Genomic DNA, 25,604 nt, shown 5'->3' with positions numbered 1-25,604 from the left:
TATTCTTTTTTAAAGTAAATTCCTATGGGATCCCTAGGACACTGACCCAGCCAGGTGTCCCTGGGTAAATTTCTGCTAATTGCCATTCACACACACACACACACACACACACACACAAAGGGTAAAAGAAGGGAAGATTTCTCTTTATTCAGATCTTCTTCACATGTCTCTGGTGAGTCAGGGGTAAGGAAACTTTCCCTGGGAACATATACTTCCTGGGAGATGCAGGTCTTTGTTTCAGGCAAGCCTGTGGATCTCCAGAGAACATGTGGTATCCAACCCTGGGTCCATGTCCCTGATTGTCCTCAAGGCTTAGAACTGGTTCTCTGGCACAGGCTGCAGCTTCTGACCCCACCTAGGGTCTGGGTGATAGGAAGGAGAAGTGCCATGAGGTAATTAGGAAGCCACTTCTGCTTTGTGGTTGATCTGGCAGTAAATGTTTTTCTCAGGGTGTTGTAATTCCTGTAAAACAAGAAGAGGCCTCTGAGCTCCTGTAACCTTCTGTGAACTTATCTGTGTGACTTTCAGGTTCTAGTCCCACCTGGCCGCTCTCTGGGACCTTGGCCATGAGGCATGTTTCTGCCTCAGGCCCCTTCTTCCCCCTACTACCCCCTGTTCCCCTTGCTCTTCTATTTTCTGAAACTGAGAGCACAGCCTAGGGCAGGCTTGGGCAAACCCACGGCCCCTTTGGGCTTCAGGGACCAGAACATTCAATTGCCCACACTCACCTGGTACATAGGAACTGCTGCTGTGGAGCTGGGCAGGGAGTCCTAACAGGAGAGAATGGGTGTTGGTAGCAGAGAGGAAGGGTCATTTCTCTACAGGAGTGACCAGTTCTGCCTCTTGAACAGCATTCTACAAATCTTTTGACCCATAACCCTCTCCCAGACCACTCCCCACTGTACTCCCTGCACCATTCCTGTTAGCCCAGGACCCCTGGGGCCCACCCAGCCCATGGCTGGAATCCAGGGTTCAACTTTGGCTATCTCAGGGGAATAAGAAATCTCAGGCCGGGGGCGGAGGGGTGCTGGATCCTGCCTCAGAAGAGGTACATTCCTGGCCAGAATGGGACTTGCCTTGTCCGGGCTAGTCTAGGGGAGGCAGTGTATGCAAATGAAGCTAAATTGTTTGCTGGTCCTACCTTAAGCTGAGACAACCTGGATCCCAGTGAAAAGAGTAGGAGAAGGAGTGAACTTACCGGGTATGTGCACCTGCTGGCTGCACCATGGCCTGGGGGCAGAGATAGAGGTCAGCACCCAGAGTTGTAAAGAAGCTTGGGCCTACCATCCCAGGCAGGGACAGGTCCTGAGCTCTCAGGGTCCAGGGAAGAAGAAGCACCTCCCAGGGAGAGACCCATGGGCCATTTAGAGCACAGTGAATGCCAGGTTATGACCCATGATCCAAACTCCAGAAGTCAGGGAATATGGACAGTGGAGTTCGCCTGTGCTGAAGCCCCAGAGAAAGGGTCAGAAACCCCATGGGGTGACTCCAGGAGTGGACACTGTGGGGCGGGACTATAGAGCTCCTAGACATGCCTGGGCTGAAGAGATACTCACCGGGGGTGGATGCTGGGCTCCGGAGTTCTTTGAGATCACGACAGGCACTGACCCTAAGAAAGATCAGGCTTAAGTGTGAGGGTTGCAGGGCGAGGTCACAGTTTTGTTGTTATAGTTGGGGATAAGGAGGAGAGTCAATCAGGCATGAGTTACAGAAACCCTCTCTCCACCACTGTTGTTTAGCAGGGCAAGGGCCCAGGAGAGGGGATAAGGAAAGGCATTGGAGCAAGTCTGTCCTGGCCCAGATACGAAGCCTTAGAGGTTGATGGTATCTAGGAGAACGTGTTCTGAAAAGTGATGGACCACCCAGGAAAGATATAAAACATGAGAATTTGAATTTGTAGAAGGGGCAAGGCTGCAGCATCATGTTCAGGACATGTTGGGAACCCTGGGGATGCTGGATCCCTGAATGTGGGGCCCCTGCTGTGTAATTCCCTTGCCCCCTAAGGCCAGGAGATGCTGTATGTGACAATGACCCATCCTCTATCTCCATCTTCCTGGAAGAGGCATAAAGTACATCCCAGGACCTTCCCTAGGTGATCCCAGGTTCTCTGGTCTCACACAAGTGAGCGTGATGTTGTCATGGTTCCTGCATCTGCAATTTGGGGTGACCATCCCACGTGCCCTGTCAGGTTCTTCCACTCTGCTGTGTGAGCTTCCCCAGGACCTCCCTTACATCCTGAGGCTGCAAATCCCCCCCACAGGACTCGTGGACTTAAATAAACCATGAGAAATGCCCTTTATTGAGCCCTTACTCCTGTCAGCACTGCTGTAGATTTGCCAAGTGAACCAGGACCACCATGAGGAGCTGTTCCCCAATTGTGTCTAATTTACAACCAACTAGGGGATCCCTGGGTGGCACAGCGGTTTGGCGCCTGCCTTTGGCCCGGGGCGCGATCCTGGAGACCCGGGATCAAATCCCACATCGGGCTCCCGGTGCATGGAGCCTGCTTCTCCCTCTGCCTGTGTCTCTGCCTCTCTCTCTCTCTCTGTGACTATCATAAATAAATAAATAAATAAATATTTAAAAAAAAATTTACAACCAACTAGGCTGTGAAGGAAGCATCCAGGACTGCAGCTGGCGAGGAAGGAGCCAGATGGAATGAGAGGGACAATCCAGGGGGCAGTTGGGAGCCCTGGAGGAGCCACCGGAATCCTAGGTCAGGACTGGCTCTCCCTCCTGCCTGGAAGTCAGCTGTGGGACAGGATCAGCTGTGAGAAATGCCATCATACCTTCCACTCCTTGTGTGGAGCAGGAGACACCCCAGGGCAGCCACGAGTGCTAGTCCGAGCAGAACCCCGAGTGCAATGCCAATGATGGACCCCAAACGGAGGCCTGTGCTGTTTCTTTTGTCTGAAATATGTAAAAAGGGAAGGGAAGGTGTATGAGTAAAATCTGGGGATACCACGAGGGGCCAAGAAGGAAGGGCCTGCTTATGGAGGAAGTCAAGGCCACTGAGGTCTGGGTGGTTGTCACCAGAGTCCTCACTCCCAGACTGCTGCATCATATCTCTTTTCAGATGAAACCATGAAATTTCTCTAATTCTCATGTTGTCCCCCACCAGTACCACCATTCTGTTCATCTTCCTATCACAAAATGCTTCTCCCCTGTGTCTTCCCTTTCATTCTCATTGATGCTCCTACAGGGAGACCCTTATCTGTCCACTCAACACTGATTAAAGGGAATAACATTAGCTGATGACTTCTGAGGGCAGTTCTGTGTAAAGCACTTTGGATATACTTTATATTTAATCTCATCTTCTTCTCTGCTCTTGAGGGTGTAATCCCCACTGTGCAAAATGAGCGTCTAAGTGTGAAAGGGCTTAACTAAATCAGTGAAGGTCACAGACCTGTAATGTGAGAAGACAACAGTGAATCCCAATTCCACGTGATATTACAGCTAGTAACAAAAAGGTTAATGACAAAAAACATAATAGCTGCTAAATTTGATTGAGTCCAAATTTGTGTATGAAGCTGTCTCAGGATTTCATCTCATGAGCTCATATTAACAACCCTCACAACAGCCTTAAGATCCAGCTGTTGTTTCCACTTTTATAGATGAGAACACTCAGGCTCAGGAGCTTGAGTGTCTTTCCCAAGGTCCAACAGCTGGTACATATCAGAACCAAAAGGCTACAAGATTATTCTTAGTCTGGTTATCTTATCCACAAAGTCCTACAGGCCTACACTTCCTGCAGGTCTTTATCCATCCCATGCCAGGAAAATATACAGGAAGGAAAGTGGAGGAGTTGAAGGTCACTCATAGCTCACAGTCACTCTGAGGGGATCACTTTAGCTGGAACTAACCAGGTTGGAGACCTCACACTGGTAATTCCCAGCAGCCTCCCTCCTGACAGGCCTTATGGGCAGGGTACTGTTGACCCGAGACAGCTCTATCCACTCTATGAGCTTTAGATTCTGCCCACTGAAGAACCACTGGATGGAACCCCAGTGTTATTTGTGGACCAGATCAGGACCACAGAGTCTTTCTGTTCTATGGCATTGGCATTATGTTCTATGTCTATGGCATTTCTGGCCTAGAGAGAGGGCTGGTTCACTGGATCTGTGGAGAAACAGAGGTAATGGAAGGAGCATGAGCCTGGAGCTTAGGCCTATGCTCTTTCCTCTGAGATCTTGGCCAACCTAAGGCCACAGTGAGCTATGTAATAGTGACTCGGGGAATGGCTCTGCTATCTGCAGAAGGATGAGTGTCTTTGTTCAAGTGTTGAATGTAAGGAGAGGGCTATGCCTCCCCCTCTGGCCCTCACATTGCCTCATTCACGTGTCTGCTCCGACTGGACAGCTCTGTAGTATCAGCAGCAGGAACATCTCCTATATCCATGTGTCCATAATCCTCATAATCGGGTGGCATTTTCCCCCCCATGGATTCGTTTCTTCAATTTTTGTGACTTTAAAAGTCAAGCCTCTTTCCTTACATACCTTTCATGGGGGAGGAAGACTCATAACCCTTCCCTCTCTGTGTCCAAGGCAGCTTTATGGAAAATAGGGAAGGCAATTTACTAAGGAATGAGACAGGCTTCATAGCCTAGGATTCAAAACGTTTTCAATCTACAGGATTTCTCACTCTGAAGCTTTTCACTTCCAGATCTGTGGATTGACTCTCATGGCGAAAACCTCCTGTAGAGAAGTGGTTTACTGTATACAGAATACTAGCACCATTAGGAATACAAGAAACTACCACATCATAATAAAGATATATATGTAGGGATCCCTGGGTGGCGCAGTGGTTTAGCGCCTGCCTTTTGCCCAGGGCCCGATCCTGGAGACCCGGGATCGAGTCCCACGTCGAGCTCCCGGTGCATGGAGCCTGCTTCTCCCTCTGCCTGGGTCTCTGCCTCTCTCTCTCTCTCTCACTGTGTACCTATCATGAATAAATAAAATAAAATAAAATAAATTAAAAAATATATATATGAAATGCCCGTAGCTAGCATCATACTCTATGATGAAACACTGAAAATGTTTCTTCTAGATTACATAGAAGATACATATACCATTTAAACAAGGTGTAATCAACAGAGTTCAGAAATCCAAGTCAAAATAATTAGAAGGAAAAAACAGAATGCAACCAATTGGAAAGAAATAAGTACAATTATGTCTGTTTGCAGATGATATGAGATTATATGTCCAAAGACATAAAGATCCCCCTGAAAACTGTCAAACTCATAAATAATTTCAATAAATTTGCAAGATACAAAATCAACATACAAAATCTCTCTGTTGTTAGCATTAACAACAAACTACCCCCAAAAGAAATTAAAAGAAATGTCTGTTCATGTGTTCTTTACATTTCTTAACTGGATTCTTTGGTTTTTGGTTGTTGAGTTTGAAAAGTTCTTTATATATCTTGGATATTAGCCCTTTATCTGAAGTGCTATTTGCCAATACCTTCTCCCATTCTGTAGGGACTTTGTTGGGTTTTGTCAACTGTTTGCTGTGCAAAGCTTTGTATCTCAATGAAGTCCCAATAGTTCCTTTTTGTTTTTGTTTCCATTACCTCTAGAGATGCGTCTAGCAGAAAGTTCTGTGGCCAAGGTCAAAGAGGTTGCTGCCTGTGTTCTCCTCTAGGAATTTGATGGATTCCTGTCTCATGATTAGGTCTTTGATCCATTTTAAGTTTATCTTGGTATATGGTATAAGATAATGGTCCAGTTTCAATTTTTCTATATATGACTTTCAAATTTTCCAAACACCATTCCTTGAGGAGACTGTCTTTTTTCCATTGGATATTCACAAACAGACATTTCTCCAAAGAATCCATACAAATAGCCAACAGAGACATGAAAAAAAATGCTCCACATCACTTGGAATCATGGAAATACAAGTAAAACCACAATGAGATATCACCTCACGGCCATCAGAATGGTCACATTAACAAGTCAGGAAACAGCAAATGTTGGTGAGGGTGCAGAGAAAGGGGAAGACTCAAACACTGTTTGTGGGGATGCAGGCTGGTACAGCCACTCTGGAAAGTAGCATGGAGATTCCTCAAGAAGTTAAATATAGAGATACCTCATGACCCACCAATGCACTACTAGTTATTTCCCCGAAGGACACTAATGTTGTGATCTGAAGGGACCTGCACTCCAATGTTTACAGCAATAATATACAGAGTAGCCCAACTGTGGAAAGAGCCCAGATATCCATTGGTAGATGAATGCATAAAGAAGGTATTGGAAAATAGCATACAGGGATCCCTGGGTGGCGCAGCGGTTTGGCGCCTGCCTTTGACCCAGGGCGCGATCCTGGAGACCCGGGATCGAATCCCACATCGGGCTCCCGGTGCATGGAGCCTGCTTCTCCCTCTGCCTGTGTCTCTGCCTCTCTCTCTCTCACTGTGTGCCTATCATAAATAAATTAAAAAAAAAAAAAAGGAAAATAGCATACATATATATATATATTCATATATATGAATAAAAAGTTATATATATGTATATATGCAGGATGAAATATTACCGAGCCATCAGAGGGATGAAATTTTAACATTTATATCAATGGAGATGGAACTGGGGAGTATTATACTGAGCAAAATGAATCAATCAAATACAGACAATTATCATATAGTTTTACTTATGAAGAAATCCAGACACACACACACACACACATACACACACACACACACACACAAAACAAATATTGTTATGGTTCCACTTATACAAGGTACTTAGAATAATCACAGTCATAAGCGAGAGCAGGCAGGGTGGTGGTTACTACGCTTAGGGGCAGGAGTGTTTAATGGATGGTGGTGATGGTTGCACAAAAATACAAATACATCTCCCTGGGAAGATAACTCTACCAATGATGAGCAAATGATAGAAGGCTCAGAGGGCAGGAGAGCAGAATAGAATCAGAGACCATTTCAGTAAACAGAATGGGAGTGTGGTGAAGACCTAAGTCTCTGAATCAAATACACTTAGTTTCTAATCCTAGGTCTGGCTTTTACTGTGTGACCTTACACAAGATTCCTTTCTTCCTCGATAACCATTTTTTTTGTGTGGTAAAATATACGTAAGGTTTATCCTTTTAACCATTTTAGGTATACAGTTCAGTAGTATTACTATAACACAGGACAAGGTGTCATTTACCTTCCACATCCAGCCTGACAGGGTCACTTTTGCGAAACCTGACCGGATTGAAGACCTCACACTCGTATTTCCCAGCATCCTCCTTCCTGACAGGGTCTATGGTGAGGGTGCTGTTGTCCTGGGACAGCTTCTTCCTATCCGTGAGCATTAGAATCTGGCCATTGAAGAGCCACTGGATAGAGACCCCAGTGTTACTTGAGGAGCAGGTCAGGACCACAGAGTCATCTTCTGTGACTGTGGTGTTGCTGGCAGTGAGAAGGGGTTGGGACATTGACTCTGTGGAGAAACAGAGGAGGTGACAGCATGAGAGTGGGCCTGGGGTCTGGTGACCCAGGGAGCTCTGTCAAGGTGCCCCTGAGGATGGCCCTGCCTCCTGCACAAGGTTGAGTGTCTGTGTTCAGGTGGCAGTCTGTCAGGACAGGGCTGTCCCTCTAACACTGGCCCTCTGTCACGTGTCTGCTCTGCCTGGATATCTCTGTATCATCAGCACCAGGAACCTTCTAAATCTCCATGTGCAGCATCCTCAACATCAGGGGGAATTTTATAGCCACTGGCTTCCTGGGAATATTTTCTGAGCTTTCTGAAAAGATCAGGCCCTCTCTCTAGTATGGTAGCTTTACATAGAAAGGGAAGGCATTTATTTCTCTTTCGTGAAATAATTAATTAGAAAATGAGAACAGCCCAGCCAGTCTTTCTGAGCCTAGGTTTCGAGAAGCTCCAATCTAAAGGGATTCCCAATCTGAATAAGACTTTTACTTTCTGCCTGTGGATTGACTATTACAGGGAGAACCTCTTTAGAGTAGTGGTCACAGTTTTCACAGAAGGCTGGTACTCTTAGCTGTGGGCATAAATATGTACTTTGGCACTGCTCCTTCTGTGCCATGAAGGGACGTCATGGGGGCATCTACCTATATTGCAGTTGGGCACCATTATGCAGTGTTCTCTCAGTGGGGGATCAAATGTGCTGGGATCATACAGTGTTAGAGAACTGGGAGACTGCAGAGTCAGGACACAGTAGAGGGGCTGCGTCAGGGCTCTCTCTTTCCCGTTTCCCAGTGGCCTCACTGGATGGAGGCTCTGGTACAACTGGAGACACAGTTTGGCCAGATTACAGACAGGGGTGAATGGGAGGGTGGCATCCAGGTTGTTTAGTGGTTAAGTGTCTGCCTTTGACTCAGGTCATGATCTCAGGGTCTGAGGAAGTCTGGGGAACCACTGGGAAGAAAGAGTTTCACCAGGAGGAGGATATGAGTCAGGAGTAAAAGACACGAAATGAGCCCATCATCCTTTGGGGACTGCAAACCTGCCCCTACTGCCTTTGACTCCCTGGATGAGTCACGTCGAGAGTAGATCAAGGGACCACATGACCCTGTCATGTGTGTTCCACTTGTTAGTGTCATGGAGGGAAAGAGCCCTGGATGAGGGCACAGTGAAAGCTCATTCTCCTGGTGACCTGGGCAAGCTGGCTCCTCACGGAACCTAGCAGACACTGCTGCTCTGATTTCTGTGTCCTCCAGGCAATAGCCTGGGAGGGTGGGCCTGGTCACAGGGCTTAGCAGAAGAATCCAGGGAAGGCTTAAGGGTTGAGGGAGTTGCACAGAGCAGGACTAGTCCCAGCTGAAGAGGAGGAGGAGGAGGAGGAGGAGGAAGATGAAGGACATGGAAGGAGCAGGGAGCCAGAAATGTCCCAGGCTGTGAGCAGGGCAGGTGACAAGTGACTTCAAAGCCTCCAGGCAGAAAGAGACCACAACTGACCCGGGGCAGGGCCAAGGCAGCCCTGCAAAGCCTCCCATGGTGGAGCAACAACACAGGCATCAGGAGACTCTTCTCTGGGAGTGGCCTGAGGGGCTGCTGGTCAGAGGGACAGAACATGGCTCTCAGCCCCTGAATGGACAGGGAACAGGTATGGCCAGGACCTCCTATGACTCTGCACCCAGGGTCCAGATTTGAAGAGATTGGGAATCATTCATTCATTCCTTTTCTCCTTCATGAAAGAGCAATTGAGATGTTGGGCCCTGTGCGAGCTCAGGGTACATGGTCAGGAGAGGGCGGAGTCCTTTCCCTTACACGCCCGTGGGATCACACCAACACATCGGGAAACAGTGAGTCCTGGTCCAGTGCAGGAGCTGTGGATCGGCCACTGAGGGGAGGCTTGGGCATTCCCCGCACTGACTCTGATCGTTGATGAAGGTAATTTAGTTCTTGAGTAAAACCATGAATTCTCCATTTGCTCTCCCTTCCCAGACCAGAAAACCTGCCTTGAGCTGTGGATCCCTAAGAAGAAAGATCTGATACACCAGCTGGTCTCAGGGTCCCTAGATGCCTAATAAGGTCCCTTGGTGGAGGAGGAGGAGATGGGGCCGCAGCTGCGGACAGACCCTGTGGGATTGTGATCTGCCTGCTGCTCTGGTGTGTGTGACTCTGATTCAATGTCTGCATCGCCCTCTGCCTCCATTTCCCCTCAATCAAAATCAAGTAAAGGAGAAAAAATGTGTGGGAAATATCAGAGAGGGAGACAGAACATGAGAGACTTCTAACTCTGGGAAACGAACCAGTGGTGGTGGAAAGGGAGGTGGGCAGGGGGTGGGGGTGACTGGGTGACAGGCATTGAGGGGGGCACTTGATGGGATGAGCGGAGGGTGTTATGCTATATGTCAGCAAATTGAACTCCAATAAAAAAAAGTAAATGGCCTTCGATTAGCTGTGTTCTCTGTAATTAACCTGAAATCTTTCACAATTACATGACCTAAGGCTGGCTATAGAGGAGCTGCCCAAATAAACATCTGTTATTTGCCTCTGTGAGTGACGGTTCCCTGGGCCTGATCCCAAGTGCAGCAGTTACTGCCAGAATCATCTTCTCTCCTCTTCCTCCCTGAGGGTGCTGTCCTTCCTCTGGGGTCTCCTGTCCTCCAGGGTGTTCAGACCGTGTCTCAGAGACCTTGCCTATCTCTTCTCCAAAGAAGCCATACAAATAGCCAACAGAGACATGAAAAAAAAAATGTTACACATCACTTGGCCTCATGGAAATACAAATAAAACCACAATGACATATCACCTCATGGCAGTCAGAATGGTTAAATGAACAAGTCAGGAAACAGCAAATGTTGGTGAGGGTGCAGAGAAAGGGGAAGACTCTTTTGTGGGGATGCAGGCTGCTACAGCCACTCTGGAAAATAGTATGGAGATTGCTAAAGAAATTAAGGATAGAACTACCTGATGATTCACCAATGCACTACTAGGTATTTCCCTGAAGGACACTAATGCTGTGATCTGAAGGGTCACCTGCATTCCAATGTTTATAGCATCAATATACAGAGTAGCCCAACTGTGGAAAGAGACCAGATGTCCATTGGCAGATGAATGCATAAAGAAGGTATTGGCAAATAGTGTGTGTGTATATATATATATTTATATATATGTATATATGCACGATGAAATATTACCTAGCCATGAAAGGGATGAAATTTTAACATTTATATCAATGGAGATGGAACTGGAGAGTATTATGCTGAGCAAAATGAATCAATCAAAGACAGACAATTATCATATGGTTTTACTTATATGTGGAACATGACAAACAAGACAGAGGATCATAGAGGAAGGGAGGGAAAAATAAAATAAGATGAAATGAGACAGAGACAAACCATAAGAGACTGCACTATAGGAAACAAACAGGGTTGTAGGGGAAATAGGTGGGGGATAGGGTAGCAGGGTGATAGGTATTAAGGAGGGCACGTAATGTAAAACACTGGGTATTATATTCAACTGACAGATTACTGAACTCTACATCTGAAACTAATGGCACATTATACAGTAATTAATTAAATTTAAATAAGTTTAAAAAGCAAATTAAGAAAAACAATTCCATTTACAATAACGTCAAAAAAGATAAAATACTTAGGAATTAAGTTGAGACGCCTGGATGGCTCAGCTGTTGAGCATCTCCCTTCAGCTCAGGGCATGATCTAGGGATCTAGGGATGGAGTCCCATGTTGGGCTCCTTGTGGGAGCCTGCATCTCCCTCTGCCTGTGTCTCTGCTCCTCTCTCTCACTCTCTCTCTCTCTCTCTCTCTCTCTCTCTCTCTGTGTGTGTGTCTCATGAATAAATAAATATCTTTCTTAAAAAGCAATTGAGTTAATGAGTCAATAGACTATATGTGGAAATCTATAAAACATTGCTGACAAAAATTACAAAGCACACAAATCAATGGAATGGAATCCCATGTTCATGGATGATGAAACTTAATATTGTTAAGACGACAATGCTACCAAAGAAGATCTATAGATTCAATGTAATCCCTATCAAAATTTTTAAAGATTTTATTTTTTAAAAGATTTTATTTATTTGAGAGAGAGAAAACAAGAGAAGGAAGAGGGGCAAAGGGAGATGTACAAGCAAACTCGCCACTTAGTAGGGAGCCCAACTTGGGGCTCAAAGACAGGACCAATGTATTATGACCTGAGTTAAATACAGATGCTTAGCTGACTCTGCCACCCAGGATCCCTGTATATTTTATATTTATTTTTCAGTAATCTCTCCACCCAACAGGGAGCTCAAACCTACAACCCCTAGGTTTGAGATCCCCCCCTAGATCAAGAGTCCCATACTCCACCAACTGAGCCAGCCAGAAGCATCCCTATCAAATTCTTAAGGAAATATTTTACAGAAATAGGAATATCCAAAATTTCACATGGAATCTCAGGGACCTCTAACACCAAAAATTATTTTGAAAAAGAATGAAGTTAGAGGACTCCTACTTCCTGGCTGCAAAGTTACAGTAACCAATATAATGGGGATGTGGTATGAAGACAGACATAGAGACCAAAGGAACAGAATTGGCCCCCCAGATAGAAACCTGGACACTTGTGGCCCAATGATTTTCAATAAGGATATCATGACCATTCAATGGAGAAAAAACTGTATTCAACAAATGGTGTTGGGACCACTGGATATCCATGGATATTGACATATTCCAGTGTACAGAAATCTTGCTATGATAGCAAAACAAGGGTTTCAACCTGATGCCTTTGAGGAGGGCAACAAGTTTATTCTTACAGTGGGATGCTAGCCAGCAGACAATATAAAGGAGACTCACATATGACAATAAGGATACATGTGAGGCACCTAGGTGGCTCAATGGTTGAGTGTCTGCCTTTGTCTCAGGTCCTGATCCTGGGGTCCTGGGATCTTTTTTTTTTTTTTTTGAAGATTTTATTTATTTGTGAGAGACACACACAGGGAAAGACATAGGCAGAGAGAGAAGCAGGCTCCATGTGGGGAGCCCAATATGGGACTCGATCCCAGGAACCCAGGATTTTGAGCTGAGCCAAAGCAGATGCTCAATCACTAAGCCACCCAGGCATCCCTAAAGAAATAAAATCCTAAAAAACAATCAATAAAATAAACAACAGGAAAAAATCTTGAAAAGATATTTCTCCAAAAATGTACAGTGGCCCATAAGCTTCTGAGGAAATGCTCAACAGCACAAATCATTACAGAAAGCAAATCACAGATTTCCTTAAGGGAGAAATTTGGGCGGAGGACTCTGGGGTCCTTGAAACCTTCATCCCTTCCAAGAGGAAGCTCTGGCTGTGACCAATACAAAGTAATGTTGGTGGGTGAGGTTCATTTCGTTCCCAAACAGCCTGTTTCACCCTCCTGTGGCAGGTCATGAGGTCCCTGAGTTCCTAAGGAGACCCTAATGGAGAAGAGCCTTGAAGCTCCAGGGATTATCAGGACTTGAGGTGCCAAGGTGGGAGAGAAAGGATTGGGCAGGGATGGAAAGATAAGTTAGGAGGCAACTGTGTTTGAGGGGGCAGATCAAGGATTCAAAACAGCCAAAAGTCTAAGATGTGACATGAAAAAAAGAATGAAAAAGAAAAAAGGAAATGAAGAAAGTAAAAGAAGAAAAGGGAGCGCCCGGGTAGCTCAATACCTAGAGCATGAAACTCTTGTCTCAGGATGGTGGGCTCAGACTCCACATAGAGTTTACTTTAAAAAAAATAAAAATTGAGGTTCCTGGATAGCTCAGTTGTTGAAGCATCCAAGTCTTGATCTCAGATTAGGTCTTGATCTCAGGCTTGTCTATTCAAGCCCCGTGTTGGATGTTATGCTTGCATAGAGCCGATTTAAAATACCTTTTTAAATAAAAAATAAAATAGAATACAGATACAAATTAAAGAAAAAAAAGAATGAGGACAGGGGATGATAGGGAGGGAGACACCTTAGATGAGCAGGTTGGGAAGTTTCTGAGTCTGGTGTTCTGTGTGGTCTTTGAAGCTCCTTTATGTTTAAGAAAACCTTTGCCTTTTCTGATGTTAAATGGATTAGTGCCTAGAGGTATAGCGTCTAGTTGGCATTGCAGAGGAGAGAGGAGGAGAGTCACTCATGGCATTAACAGACGGTTGGGACAAGGAGAGCACATGTGCAAAGGTGACATTTCTCCCACTCTCAGGCACCAGGACAGGCATCAAGGGAACCTCTCAGAGTGGGTAGAGGCTCAGAGTCCTGGAAAGGTACCAGAGAATTGCTTCTTGGAATATCAACCATGATAGATGGCTGATCCAGATGGTGCTTTGGAGCCAGCACTCATTCTGGACTCCAGAGTACCCTTGGGGTTCACATAAAGACAGTATTTCTTCCCACAGTCATGACCCTCATGCAGTCCTGGGCAACAGTAGCCATGCTGGACTTGTTGAGTGGAGCTTCCCTTTGTCTAGGAGTGTGTGCAGCTTGGGTGTACGAAGCCCCGGCATCCCCAGCTACTGGTAGCCTGAGACACCTTCCTTGCAGGGGCTGCCCTCCCAAATACATGTGCACAGGGATGAAAGCACGTGATGCAGAGGAAGACATAGACATGGCCAACACGGACATGAGAAAATGCTCTGCACCACTTGCCATCAGGGAAATACAAATCAAAACCACAATGAGATACCACCTCACACCAGTGAGAATGGGGGAAATTAACAAGGCAGGAAACCACAAATGTTGGAGAGGATGTGGAGAAAAGGGAACCCTCTTGCACTGTTGGTGGGAATGGGAACTGGTGCAGCCACTCTGGAAAACTGTGTGGAGGTTCCTCAAAGAGTTAAAAATAGACCTGCCCTACGACCAGCAATTGCACTGTTGGGGACTTACCCCAAAGATGCAGATGCAATGAAACACCGGGACACCTGCACCCTGATGTTTCTAGTGGCAATGTCCACAATAACCAAACTGTGGAAGGAGCCTCGGTGTCCATCGAAAGATGAATGGATAAAGAAGATGTGGTTTATGTATACAATGGAATATTACTCAGCCGTTGGAAACGACAAATACCCATCATTTGCTTCAACGTGGATGGAACTGGAGGGTATTATGCTGAGTGAAATAAGTCAATCGGAGAAAGACAAACATTATATGGTCTCATTCATTTGGGGAATATAAATAATAGTGAAAGGGAATAGAAGGGAAGGGAGAAGAAATGGGTAGGAAATATCAGAAAGGGAGACAGAACATGAAGACTCCTAACTCTGGGAAACGAACTAGGGGTGGTGGAAGGGGAGGAGGGCAGGGGGTGGGGGTGAATGGGTGATGGGCACTGAGGGGGGCACTTGACGGGATGAGCACTGGGTGTTATTCTGTATGTTGGCAAATTGCGCACCAATAAAAAATAAATTTATTATTAAAAACAAAGAAAGCAGGTGATGAATCTGAAGTCCCAGAGGAAGGGCCCTGGCTCAAGAGACACCATGGAGGGTAAAGGTGTAGGAGGAAAAGGCATCATTCAAAATGACAATGGCAGTTTTCAGGGAGACAATGATCCTGAGATTGCAGTCTTCATGACCTCACCACACAAGAAAAATAAATGGGATATACTCCAAAGAATGAAAAAACCTGGAGACCCACCTTCCGTACTCACATCCACCTGTCCTCAAACCTGAGCAGCCAAGGCACCTGAAGTCTGGGGACCCATCATGCAGGGGTTTGGGTGCCACAGGAGGGGTACTGTTTCTTATTCGATGTGCCATCAGAAGACTCTTATGAGATTGTGTATTTGTTGATGGATTGATTTGTATTCCAAAAGTGACATGATCTATTTTACATGATGATATTCTAGTGATATCACTCCTCTTGCTGGATGGAAAAGGCCCCGAGAGTGAAGACAGTGGAACCTGAGGGCAGCAGGCAAAGAGTGACCCCAGAGATTTCATACCCTGCTCTCCAGAGACTGTGAATATGTGACTGTATATGGCAACAGGGAATTAAGGTTGTAAATTGGCCAGCCTGTAGGAGGGAACTTATCTTGGGGGATACTTATGGATATGTATGTGTCAGGCTTCTGATCTACCAAACTCTAGGATTCAGCAACTGTGTTGCTTTAAGCCCCTAAGGTGGTGCTACTTTGTTACAGCAACAGTAGGAACTGAACCCATAAAAGACCAATTAGACCCAACCAGGTCCACATAGAAAACGGCGATTTGGACTGTGATCTTAGTGATGAAGAAAGTTTTGGAGAAAAAAAAGAGAAAGTTTTGGAGAAATATGAAAGATGTTGGGGCAGGTGGGAGACACGCAGAGTCTCTGGTGACAGATTCCACATGGGGCAGGTGGGACCAAGATTCAGTAGTGACTCTCATGATTCTCGTTGCAGCAGCCACGTAACAGGAAAGACCTTTCTTTTTTATTTTTATTTTTTAAGATTTTATTTATTTATTCATGAGAGACCCAGAGAGAGACAGAGAGACAGAGAGAGAGAGAGAGAGAGAGAGGCAGAGATACAGGCAGAGGGAGAAGCAAGCCCCATGCAGGGAAACTGATGTGGGACTTGATCCCGGGACTCCAGAATTTCGCCCTGGGCCGAAGGCAGGTGCTAAACCGCTGAGCTACCCAGATATCCCCAGGAAAGACCTTTAATAGAAGGAGCTGTGTGCAGGCTGAGGCTGAGTGAAAACCAGAGGTGAACATTTGAATTATGTGTGAATTAAGGTGGATGAGAGGGGATGCGGGGACTGGTTCAGCTTGGTCTCAGCTTATGTGAGAGGTGGAGGGGCAAGTAAAAGAAATGAAAGACATCAAAATTAGAGAGAAGAAAAAAAAATTAGAGAGAAGAAAATGATCTTTGTTCACAAATGACATGAACTCACACACAGGAAACACTAAAGGGTCCACATAAAATATGTCTTAACTAATAAATGCAGCAAAGTTGTAAGATATGAAATTGATATGCAAAAATCAGTTGTATTTCTACACACTAACAATGAATAGTCTGAGGAGTAAATTACGAAAATTCTATTTACCACAGCATCAAGAAGAATAAAATACTTAGCAACTAATTTAACCAAGGAGGTGAAAGACTTACACACTGAAAACTACAAAGCATTGCTGAAAGAATTTAAAGACCTAAATAAATGGAAAGACATTCCATGTTCATGGGCTGGAATACTTAATATTGTAAGGATGACTGTACTACACAAAGTGATCTGCAGATTCAATACAATCTTGATCAAAACCCAAGACTCTTTTTTTTTTTTCAGAAATAGAGTAATCTATCCTAAAATTCATATGGAATTTCAAGGGACCTCAAAATATCCAAAACAATCTTAAGAAAGAACAAAGGTGAAGGACTCATCTTTCCTGATTTCAAAACTTACCGCTAAGCTACAGTAACCAAAACAGTGTAGTACTCGCATGAAGACAAACAAATAGACGAATATCATAGAGATTCCAGAAATAACCCTTACATACACGGTCAAACCATTTATGACAGGGGTGCCAAGACCATTCACATTGGGGAAAAGTCAGTCTTTCCAGCAAATGGGTGTTGGGAAATCAATATGTGCATGCAAAGGAACTGAACCCTTACTTAACACCAAAGACAAAAAATTAACTAAAAGTAGATCACAGACTTACATGTAAGAGTTAGAATAATACAAACTCTTAGAAAAAATACAGTGCGAAGCTTCATGACTTTGAATTTGGCAATATTTTCGTGGATATGAAAGTAAAAGCACAGGTAACAAAAGATAAATTGGGTTTCAATTTAAATTAAAAACTTTTGTACATCAAAGGACACTATCAACAACAAAAAAAGACAACCCACAGAGTGGAATGAAATATTTCAATTCATATATCCCACAGGGGTTTAGTATCCATAATAGAGAACTACATCTCAACAACAAAAAATCTAATCAGAAATAGGCAGAGGACTTGAACAGACACATCTCCAAAAAAGACATCCAGATAGCCAAGAGCCACATGAAAAGATGCTCTACGTCATTCATCATCAGGGAAATGAAGATAAAAACCTTCATAAGATATCAACTCGTGTCCATTAGCATGACTATTATTAAAATAAAAAATTCAAAACAGAAAACAAGTGTTGGTGAGGATGTGGAGCTGGAAGTTCCCTGCCTCTCCTGTTCGGAATGTAAAACGGTGCAATCAATGTGGAAATGGTTTAGCAGTTCATCAAAAAATGAACAAAGAATTATCATTTGATTCAGCATCTCCACTTCTGAGTCTGCTCTAAAGTACTGAAAGCAGGGGTTTCAATAGATATTTGTACACCCATGTTTCTAGCAGCATTATTCACAAGAGCCTAATGGTAGAAAAAACCCAAAAGTTCATAAACAGACAAATGATACACAAAGTGTGATACACATACATGAGGGAATATTATTCAGTCTTAAAATGGAACAGAATTCTGATGGGCACCACACCATGGATGAACCCTGAAGACCTTATGCTAAGTGAAGAAATCCAGGCACCGACACACACAAAACAAATATTCTTATGGTTCCACTTATTCAAGGTACTTAGAATAATCACAGTCATAAAAGACAGCGGGCAGGGTGGTGGTTACTGGGTTTAGGGGCAGGAGTGTTTAATGGATGGTGGTGATGGTTGCACAAAAATACAAATATACTACAGAACTGTATACCTAAAATGGTTAAAATGATAAAACTTATGTATATTTTACCACACAAAAAATGGTAGTTGAGGACGAAAGGAATCTTTTGTAAGGTCACACAGTAAAAGCCAGACCTAGGATCAGAAACTAAGTGTATATGATTCAGAGACTCAGGTCTTCACCACACTCCCATTTTGTTTACTGAAATGGTCTCTGGTTCTATTCTGCTCTCCTGCCCTCTGAGCCTTCTATCATTTGCACATCACTGGTAGAGTTATCTTCCCAGGGAGATGTAACACAGGACAAGGTGTCATTTACCTTCCACATCCAGCCTGACAGGGTCACTTTTGCGGAAACTGACCGGATTGGAGACCTCACACTCGTATTTCCCGGCATCCTCCTTCCTGACAGGGTCTATGGTGAGGGTGCTGTTGTCCTGGGACAGCTTCTTCCTATCCGTGAGCATTAGAATCTGGCCATTGAAGAGCCACTGGATAGAGATCCCGGTGTTACTTGAGGAGCAGGTCAGGAGCACAGAGTCATCTTCTGTGACTGTGGTGTTGCTGGCAGTGAGAAGGGGTTGGGACACTGGCTCTGTGGAGAAACAGAGGAGGTGACAGCATGAGAGTGGGCCTGGGGCCCAGGGACCCAGGGAGCTCTGTCAAGGTGCCCCTGAGGATGGCCCTGCCTCCTGCACAAGGTTGAGTGTCTGTGTTCAGGTGGCAGTCTGTCAGGACAGGGCTGTCCCTCTAACACTGGTCCTCTGTCACGTGTCTGCTCTTCCTGGATATCTCTGTATCATCAGCACCAGGAACCTTCTAAATCTCCATGTGCAGCATCCTCAACATCAGGGGGAATTTTATAGCCACTGGCTTCTTGGGAACATTTCCTGAGCTTTCTGAAAAGATCAGGCCCTCTCTCTAGTATGGTAGCTTTACATAGAAAGGGAAGGCATTTATTTCTCTTTTGTGAAACAATTAATTAGAAAATGAGAACAGCCCAGCCAGTCTTTCTGAGCTTAGGTTTGGAGAAGCTCCAATATAAAGGGTTTCTCAGTCTGAATAAGACTTTTACTTTCTGCCTGTGGATTGACTATTACAGGGAGAACCTCTTTAGAGTAGTGGTCACAGTTTTCACAGAAGGCTGGTACTCTTAGCTGTGGGCATAAATATGTACTTTGGCACTGCTCCTTCTGTGCCATGAAGGGACGTCATGGGGGCATCTACCTATATTGCAGTTGGGCACCATTATGCAGTGTTCTCTCAGTGGGGGATCAAATGTGCTGGGATCATACAGTGTGAGAGAACTGGGAGACTGCAGAGTCAGGACACAGTAGAGGGGCTGCGTCAGGGCTCTCTCTTTCCCATTTCCCTGTGGCCTCACTGCATGGAGGCTCTGGTACAACTGGAGACACAGTTTGGCCAGATTACAGACAGGGGTGACTAAAGGGGGGGGGCATCCAGGTTATTTAGTGGTTAAGTGTCTGCCTTTGACTCAGGTCATGGTCCCAGGGTCCTGAGATGGAGTCCTGCATTAAGCTCCCTGCTCATGTTCTCTCTCTCTCTCTCTCTCTCTCCCCCTAAAAAATAAATAAATAAATAAATAAATAAATAAATAAATAAATAAATAAATAAACAAACAAATAAATAAACAAATAAGTAAATAAATAAAATGTTTTCAGAGCAGGTGGTGACTGGAAGAGGCTCTGCTCTGAATTCTGTGTCCTCCAGGCAATAGCCTGGGAAGGTGGGCCTGGCCACTCAGGTTACCGGAAGAATCCAGAGAAGGCTGAAGGGTAGAGGGACCTGTGCAGAGCATGACTAGTCCCAGCTGAAAGGAGGAGGAGGAAGAGGAAGAACAGGGAAGGAGCAGGGAGCCAGAAATGTCCCAGGCTGTGAGCAGGGGGGGTTACAAGTGACTTCAAAGACTCCAGGCAGGAGAGCCAACAGCTGACCCAGGGGCAGGGGCCAGGGCAGCCCTGCAAATCCTCCCATGGTGTAGCAACACCACAGGCATCAGGAGACTCTTCTCTGGGAGTGGCCTGAGGGGCTGGTGGTCAAAGGGACAGAACATGGCTCTCAGTCCCTGGATGGACAGGGAACAGGTGTGGCCAGGACCTCCTAGGACTCTGCATCCAGGGTCCAGATCTGAAGAGATTGGGAATCATTCATTCATTCCTTTCCTCCTTCATGAAAGAGCAATTGAGATGTTGGGCCCTGTGCGGGTTCAGGGTACATGGTCAGGAGGAGAGGGCGGAGTCCTTTCCCTTACACGCCCGTGGGATCACACCAACACATCGGGAAACAGTGAGTCCAGGTCCAGTGCAGGAGCTGTGGATCGGCCACTGAGGGGAGGCCTGGGCATTCCCCGCACTGACTCTGATCGTTGATGAAGGTAATTTAGTTCTTGAGTAAAACCATGAATTCTCCATTTGCTCTCCCTTCCCAGACCAGAAAACCTGCCTTGAGCTGTGGATCCCTAAGAAGAAAGGTCTGATCCACCAGCTGGTCTCAGGGTCCAAGATGCCTAATAAGGCCCCCTGGGTGGAAGAGGAGGAGATGGGGCCGTGGCTGCAGACAGACCCTGTGGGATTGTGATCTGCCTGCTGCTCTGGTCTGTGTGACTCTGATCCAACGTCTCCAACACTCTTTGCCTCAGTTTTCCCCAAATCAAAATTAAGTAAATGGCTTTCGATTTCGTGTGTTCTCTGTAATTAACCTAAATCTTTCACAATTACCTGACCTAAGGCTGGCTATAGAGGAGCTGCCCAATAAACACCTGTTATTTGCCTCTGTCAGAGACAGTTCCCTGGGCCAGATCCCAAGTGCAGGAGTTACTGCCAGGAACATCTTCTCTCCTCTTCCTTCCTGGGGGTGCTGACCTTCCTCTGGGGTCTCCTGTCCTCCAGGGTGTTCACCACTGTCTCAGGAACCTTGCCTATATCTGCTCTCCACCCCATCTCTCAGGTGAGGGACCAGGCTCTGCCCCTCCCCAGATTCTGAGCCCTAGTGGGTGACCCGCTCAGGAACCTCAGGACTCAGGCACCAGGAGATCATTGCTCCCAGTCAGCCCTGCCAGGAAGTCAAAACCCAAACCTAGCACAGACTCCCCTAGCTTGGTCACAGGAGTCAGAAGCCATGAAACAAACTCTAGGGAGCGGCTTTCTGGCCTGAGCTTCTATGTGAGGATCCCAGGGGACCCATCATGCCTGGCGCTAACTGGGCCCTGCAGGGTCTTTCTCAGAGTCATGATCACAGACAGGGAGGAGCTCCAGGGGCTGGACTGAATCTGTCTCCCTTTGCTGAGTTACACCTGTCAGGCTTGTTCTCTTTCCAGGGAATGTCTGCTGGAATCCTGGAAGTGAATTCTGATCTTTGGAAATGTGTCTCCTCTGTGTGTCCTGCAGTAAATGCTTGAACCACTACAGGGACATAAAGCAGAGAGGGATGGAGGCCCAGTGCAGGCCTGTGAATCCTGTGTGTGTGAAGTAGAATTCCCCCCAGCCGACACCAGAGGTGAGAGAGGAATTACTCACGGAATACTTGGAGCTGTCCCCGTATTAGTGCAGTTTCAAATTTTTGGTTTATGATTTGTAGGATGTAGGATCCAGTGTCGTTCAGGGTTATGTTCTGGAACAGCAGGGATCCGTTGGGGTATATTGTCTCTCTGCCGCTGTATGCAGGCCCCGGGTTAGTGATTTTGGTGTCTATTACATATAATAGAATTTTATGGGTCGGCAATACAGTTTCCCCTTTGAACCAGGTAAGGCTTGCTGTATCCCCAGGCAGATTGAGGACCCGCAGAAGAGCGTCCTTCCCTTCAGCAGCATTGGGAGGCACGGACTCCACAGTGACTTGGGCAGTGGTGGGCGGGTTCCAGAAGGCTAAGAGTGAGACTAGGAGGAAAGAGACGGATCAGTGTTTGGACCTGTGTTTTGGGATAGAGAGCTGGGGCCCTGGACATGGAGCAGATTCTAATCCCCCAGCTTCTTGGTGTGGGTGTGTAAACATGCACACATACCTGGGTGACTGTTTATGTCTCCTGCTGGTCAAAGTCAGTGGAATGATTATGCTAATTCCTGGCCTCTGAAGGTAATTTCCTCTGTTTTGAATGCTCTCCCTCAGATGTCTGTGGCTCGGACTGCCCTCAGATACCTGCTCACACTCAGGGGTTCTTGGGAGAAGCCTGTCCTGACCACCTCCTTGACGACCTTCTGTCTTCATGTCCTGACCTTTCCCTGCTCTGTTCCCTTCAGGGGGCTTGTCCTTACCTGACATGACTTTCTAGATGTCTCTGCGGGTCTGTCTTCCTCCCAGAGAAGTGAGCTCAGGGAGCAGGGACTGGTCTGCTCTGTGCTGTCCCCCGGGGTGGCCCGGCTGCAAATACCAGGGCTGAGCGTCCCCAGGGCCCTCCGAGTCTGGCGCTTATCGGTCAGGACCCCAGGGTGGTGGCAAGGCCAGGGTTTAGGGTCCCTGGGTGTGGTTCCCGTCTGGTTGCAAAACTGAGTCCCCGGTGAGGAGGCCCTTGGGACCCAGCCCCTCACTCCCCACTTGCAGATCCCGAGGCCGCCCCGTCGCTGAGCCGGCTCCCCCGCCCCGCCCGCCGCCCCGTCCCCCGCGGAGCCCCGTCCGCCCCCCCAGGCCCCAGGCCGCCGCTCCCCCGTCCTCCCGCCCCTCCCAGGGGATCGGCCCCCTCACCGGCCAGCAGGAGCTCCCGCCAGGGGCCGCGCCCTGCTCGGGGAGAGGCCGAGGGGGGCTCCATGGTGCCCGCTGCCCGCTCCGTCCGGCCGGGGTGAGAGCAGCTGCCGCCGCGCAGACGCTCGGGCCCCGCGGTCCGCCCCACAGCGCCGCGTCCTTCCCCCTCCGCGCGGGGCCGCCTCTGGGGGCGGGGCCGGGTCACGCGGGCCGGGCGGGGGCTCGCCGGCCCCCCCCTCCCCGACGGCAGGTCCCGGGGTTCCCTTCCTCTGTCCCCGTGGGGGTCCCCGCAGCTGCTGAGGCCTCGGGTCTTCAGCGGGGATTTCCCGGCAGACGCGAGCGCGCGCACACGGCCTGCTTGGCCCGAGCACGAGCCCGGGGCGTCGGGTCCGGGGCGCGCCCCGCAGCTGGGGGCGAGGTGCAGGGTCCGCGCCCCCACAGCCCTCCCTCCTGGCCCTGGGGCTTCCCCCTGCAGAGCGGGAGCCCGCGGCCGCCTCCAGAGCCTGTCCCGGGACGTCACCCCCACCGGGCCTGGGGATCACCTGGGGAACGTCATCAAGACTGCGGAGGCCCAGGTGACCCCTGGACAGGCTGCTTTAGCAGATGCGCAGCCAGGCTGAGACCCCGGGACGTGGCGCCGGGGCCGCCTCTGCTCTGCGCCCACGGAGGGAGGGTCCGCAGATCCTGCGGAAAAGCAGATCTGACTCGGCAGGTGTGGTGTGGACCCCGGAGCCTGCATCCAACCAGCTCCCAGGGGACGCGGATCCTCCTGGCCCGGGGCGCAGGCTTTGAAGAGCCGGGCTGAGGGGGACGCGGCTCCCTGAGAGGGTGACCCTTGTCCCTTCCCTCAGTGGCCTGTGCTGTGTCCTGGCCTTGAGTCTGTGGGCACCACACACACAGCCCAGGGTCCCCAGGTCCAGGGGATCGTTTCCCTTGGTAACAGAGAAGCCCAGCTGGGCAGGGTCTCCCCAGTGATCTCACCTGCTCTGGGGAGGATGGATTTCCTCCTGGCAGCAAGGTCACAGAGAGGACTCTGGGGGTGAGACAGGGGCAGGCAGGGTGATGATGACTGGTGAGGGATAGTGTCCAGCCCTGGGTGTCAGCAGCCTGGCCTCTGCTTCCAGGTACAGAAGACCCTAGACCAGGCATTTCAGGAGCTCAATTGCCAGGTGTCAAGGGGGTTTCTGGATGTCCTGGGAAGAGAAGCAGTGGTGGGAGGTCGGTGACTGGGGCTTCCTGGTCCTCAAGGAAGGATTTGAGGAGACCCTCCCTCTCAGAGTCTGAAGGGGCAGGCTGGGTGATGACTGGTGAGGATCCAGTGTCCATCCCTGGGTTTCACCTGCCTGGCATATGCTTCCAGGGACAGAGCCTCAGGACCAGGTGTCTCATTTCAGTCACGAGATAGGAAGGGGGTTTCCCTCGTGTCCAGGGAAGAGAAGATGGTGGTGGCAGATTAGGTGGCTTGAGGTTCTCTGGTCCACAGCAAAGGATTTGAGGAGCCCCTCCCTCTCAGAGTCAGTTGGCTGGACTGTGGCCCAGAGACTGTTCATGTGCTCCTGAGTGTGCCGGCAGCCTGTGTCCTCTGCCTGGGGAACACTCCTGTGGTCACACCAGCTCCCCCTGACTGATGGAGTAAAGTGGGGGCTGTACAGGGACCCCTGATGGATCGGGATACTCCAAAGTATTTGTCAGGACACAACAGGCACGTGGGAAGGACCAGAGGGTCTGTTGCAGAAAGGATTGAAATCAGGCTCCTGCTCCAAGTCTTTAGCCAAAGCCAGCTTAGGGGTTTCTTTTCCTGGGTGTTGCCTGGATGTCCCCCTGTCTCCTCCTGGAGGCACTGCCGGGGGCTGCACCCGGGATGCACCGGGCTCCAAAGGATGTGGGTGGCCCTGAGCCCTGGGCAGAGGTGAGGGCTGGTCAGCCCCGGGCCTGGTCCCTGTGGGTCCTAGACTGCCTGAGTCCATCCCAGGGCAGGGTGATCCTGGGAGAGGACAGGCACTGTCCAGAAGATTCCTGAGCCTGTGTCAGGAGGATTATCCACCCAGGGATGTGTTCCTTCAGTGGAGCTCTCTGTCCTCCAGATTTCAAGGCATGATCCTGTATGGACTTTTCAGACTTTGGAAGAAATACACAATGGGGGTCTGGACACCACAACGCCCTCTCTCCTCATCACAGCCCAGGGGTGGGGGCACTGCCTTCAAGTCATCTGTGTCCCTGTCTTCTCTGCTCTAGGTGTCCCCACAGGAACCAGGAGCTGGAGCTGCTCCACCCAGACTCAGCTGAGGGATCCCAGGGCTGCCTCTGGAAAGGGGAGGAGACCCTCAGCTCCTTGGAAACAAAGGCGGATCTTGGGTTCTCCTGTCCCACCTGCAAGGAAATGTCCCCTGGTTCCCCAGGCCTCCATGGGCTGCTGAGAAATCTTCAGGGAGACACAGCAGGGGTCTCCACAGACCAGGGGCCCTCAGGATGAGGAGCCTGGGAGTCAGGAGGACTGTGCGTGTGTGAGACTGAGGTGGGTCAGGGCCTGCTGGGCTGTGGGGCCCTGAGCAAGGCTGTTGGCAACAGAGCGGCTCTGCCGCCTTCTGCTGGACAAGGAGGGAAGGAGGGAAGACAGTCCTGCCCTGCAGTTGGCTATTTTTAGAAATTTGTACTTTAAGTAATATTTCATATATGTATTTGTAATTTTAACAACGTTATTGAGATATAGTGGACATATAGGAAACTCACCAGGGATGCCTGGGAGTTCAAGTCTGCCTTTGGCTGAGGTGATGATCTCCTGGTTCTGGATGGAGCGCCACGTGGGACTCCCTGCTCAGTTAGGATTCTACCTCCTCTTTTACCCCTCCCTCTTGCTCC

The 25,604-nt window shown here is 48.1% G+C and overlaps 1 protein-coding gene and 1 long non-coding RNA gene across 2 annotated transcripts in view; one reads left to right on the top strand and one right to left on the bottom strand.

Moving 5' to 3' along the window:
- LOC140604638 (uncharacterized) overlaps positions 1 to 9,851 on the top strand; it is a 43,944-nt gene extending 34,093 nt beyond the window's left edge. The window contains exon 2 of the long non-coding RNA XR_012007457.1: positions 9,404 to 9,851. This is a non-coding gene — a long non-coding RNA (uncharacterized lncRNA). The remainder of the gene's footprint in view (positions 1 to 9,403) is intronic.
- Positions 123 to 22,917, bottom strand: LOC140604539 (cell adhesion molecule CEACAM21-like). Its single transcript, XM_072775767.1, has 9 exons — positions 22,749 to 22,917; positions 21,587 to 21,946; positions 18,370 to 18,645; positions 7,160 to 7,435; positions 2,790 to 2,910; positions 1,557 to 1,609; positions 1,199 to 1,230; positions 729 to 770; positions 123 to 462 (listed from the first exon to the last, which is right to left on the bottom strand). Exons 1-9 carry the CDS (start codon positions 22,810 to 22,812, stop codon positions 397 to 399), a joined length of 1,290 nt encoding a protein of 429 aa, XP_072631868.1. The 5' UTR covers positions 22,813 to 22,917; the 3' UTR covers positions 123 to 396.
- Between the last annotated feature and the right edge of the window lie 2,687 nt (positions 22,918 to 25,604).

This window comes from Canis lupus, chromosome 1 (genome assembly GCF_048164855.1).
Source record: "Canis lupus baileyi chromosome 1, mCanLup2.hap1, whole genome shotgun sequence".
In the NCBI taxonomy this organism is placed as follows: Eukaryota; Metazoa; Chordata; class Mammalia; order Carnivora; family Canidae; genus Canis; species Canis lupus.
Note: the sequence above shows the minus strand (reverse complement) of the source record. Positions and strands in the feature narration are given on the sequence as shown.

What these genes read in the sequence shown, in the direction of transcription:
- LOC140604539 (XM_072775767.1), bottom strand. Translation starts at nt 22,812, where the DNA reads ATGGAGCCCCCCTCGGCCTCTCCCCGAGCAGGGCGCGGCCCCTGGCGG. An exon ending in GCGGGAGCTCCTGCTGGCCG is followed by an intron (nt 21,947 to 22,748) that starts GTGAGGGGGCCG and finishes CTTTCCTCCTAG; the next exon opens with TCTCACTCTTAGCCTTCTGG. An exon ending in GGGACAGCTCCAAGTATTCC is followed by an intron (nt 18,646 to 21,586) that starts GTGAGTAATTCC and finishes GTTTCTCCACAG; the next exon opens with AGCCAGTGTCCCAACCCCTT.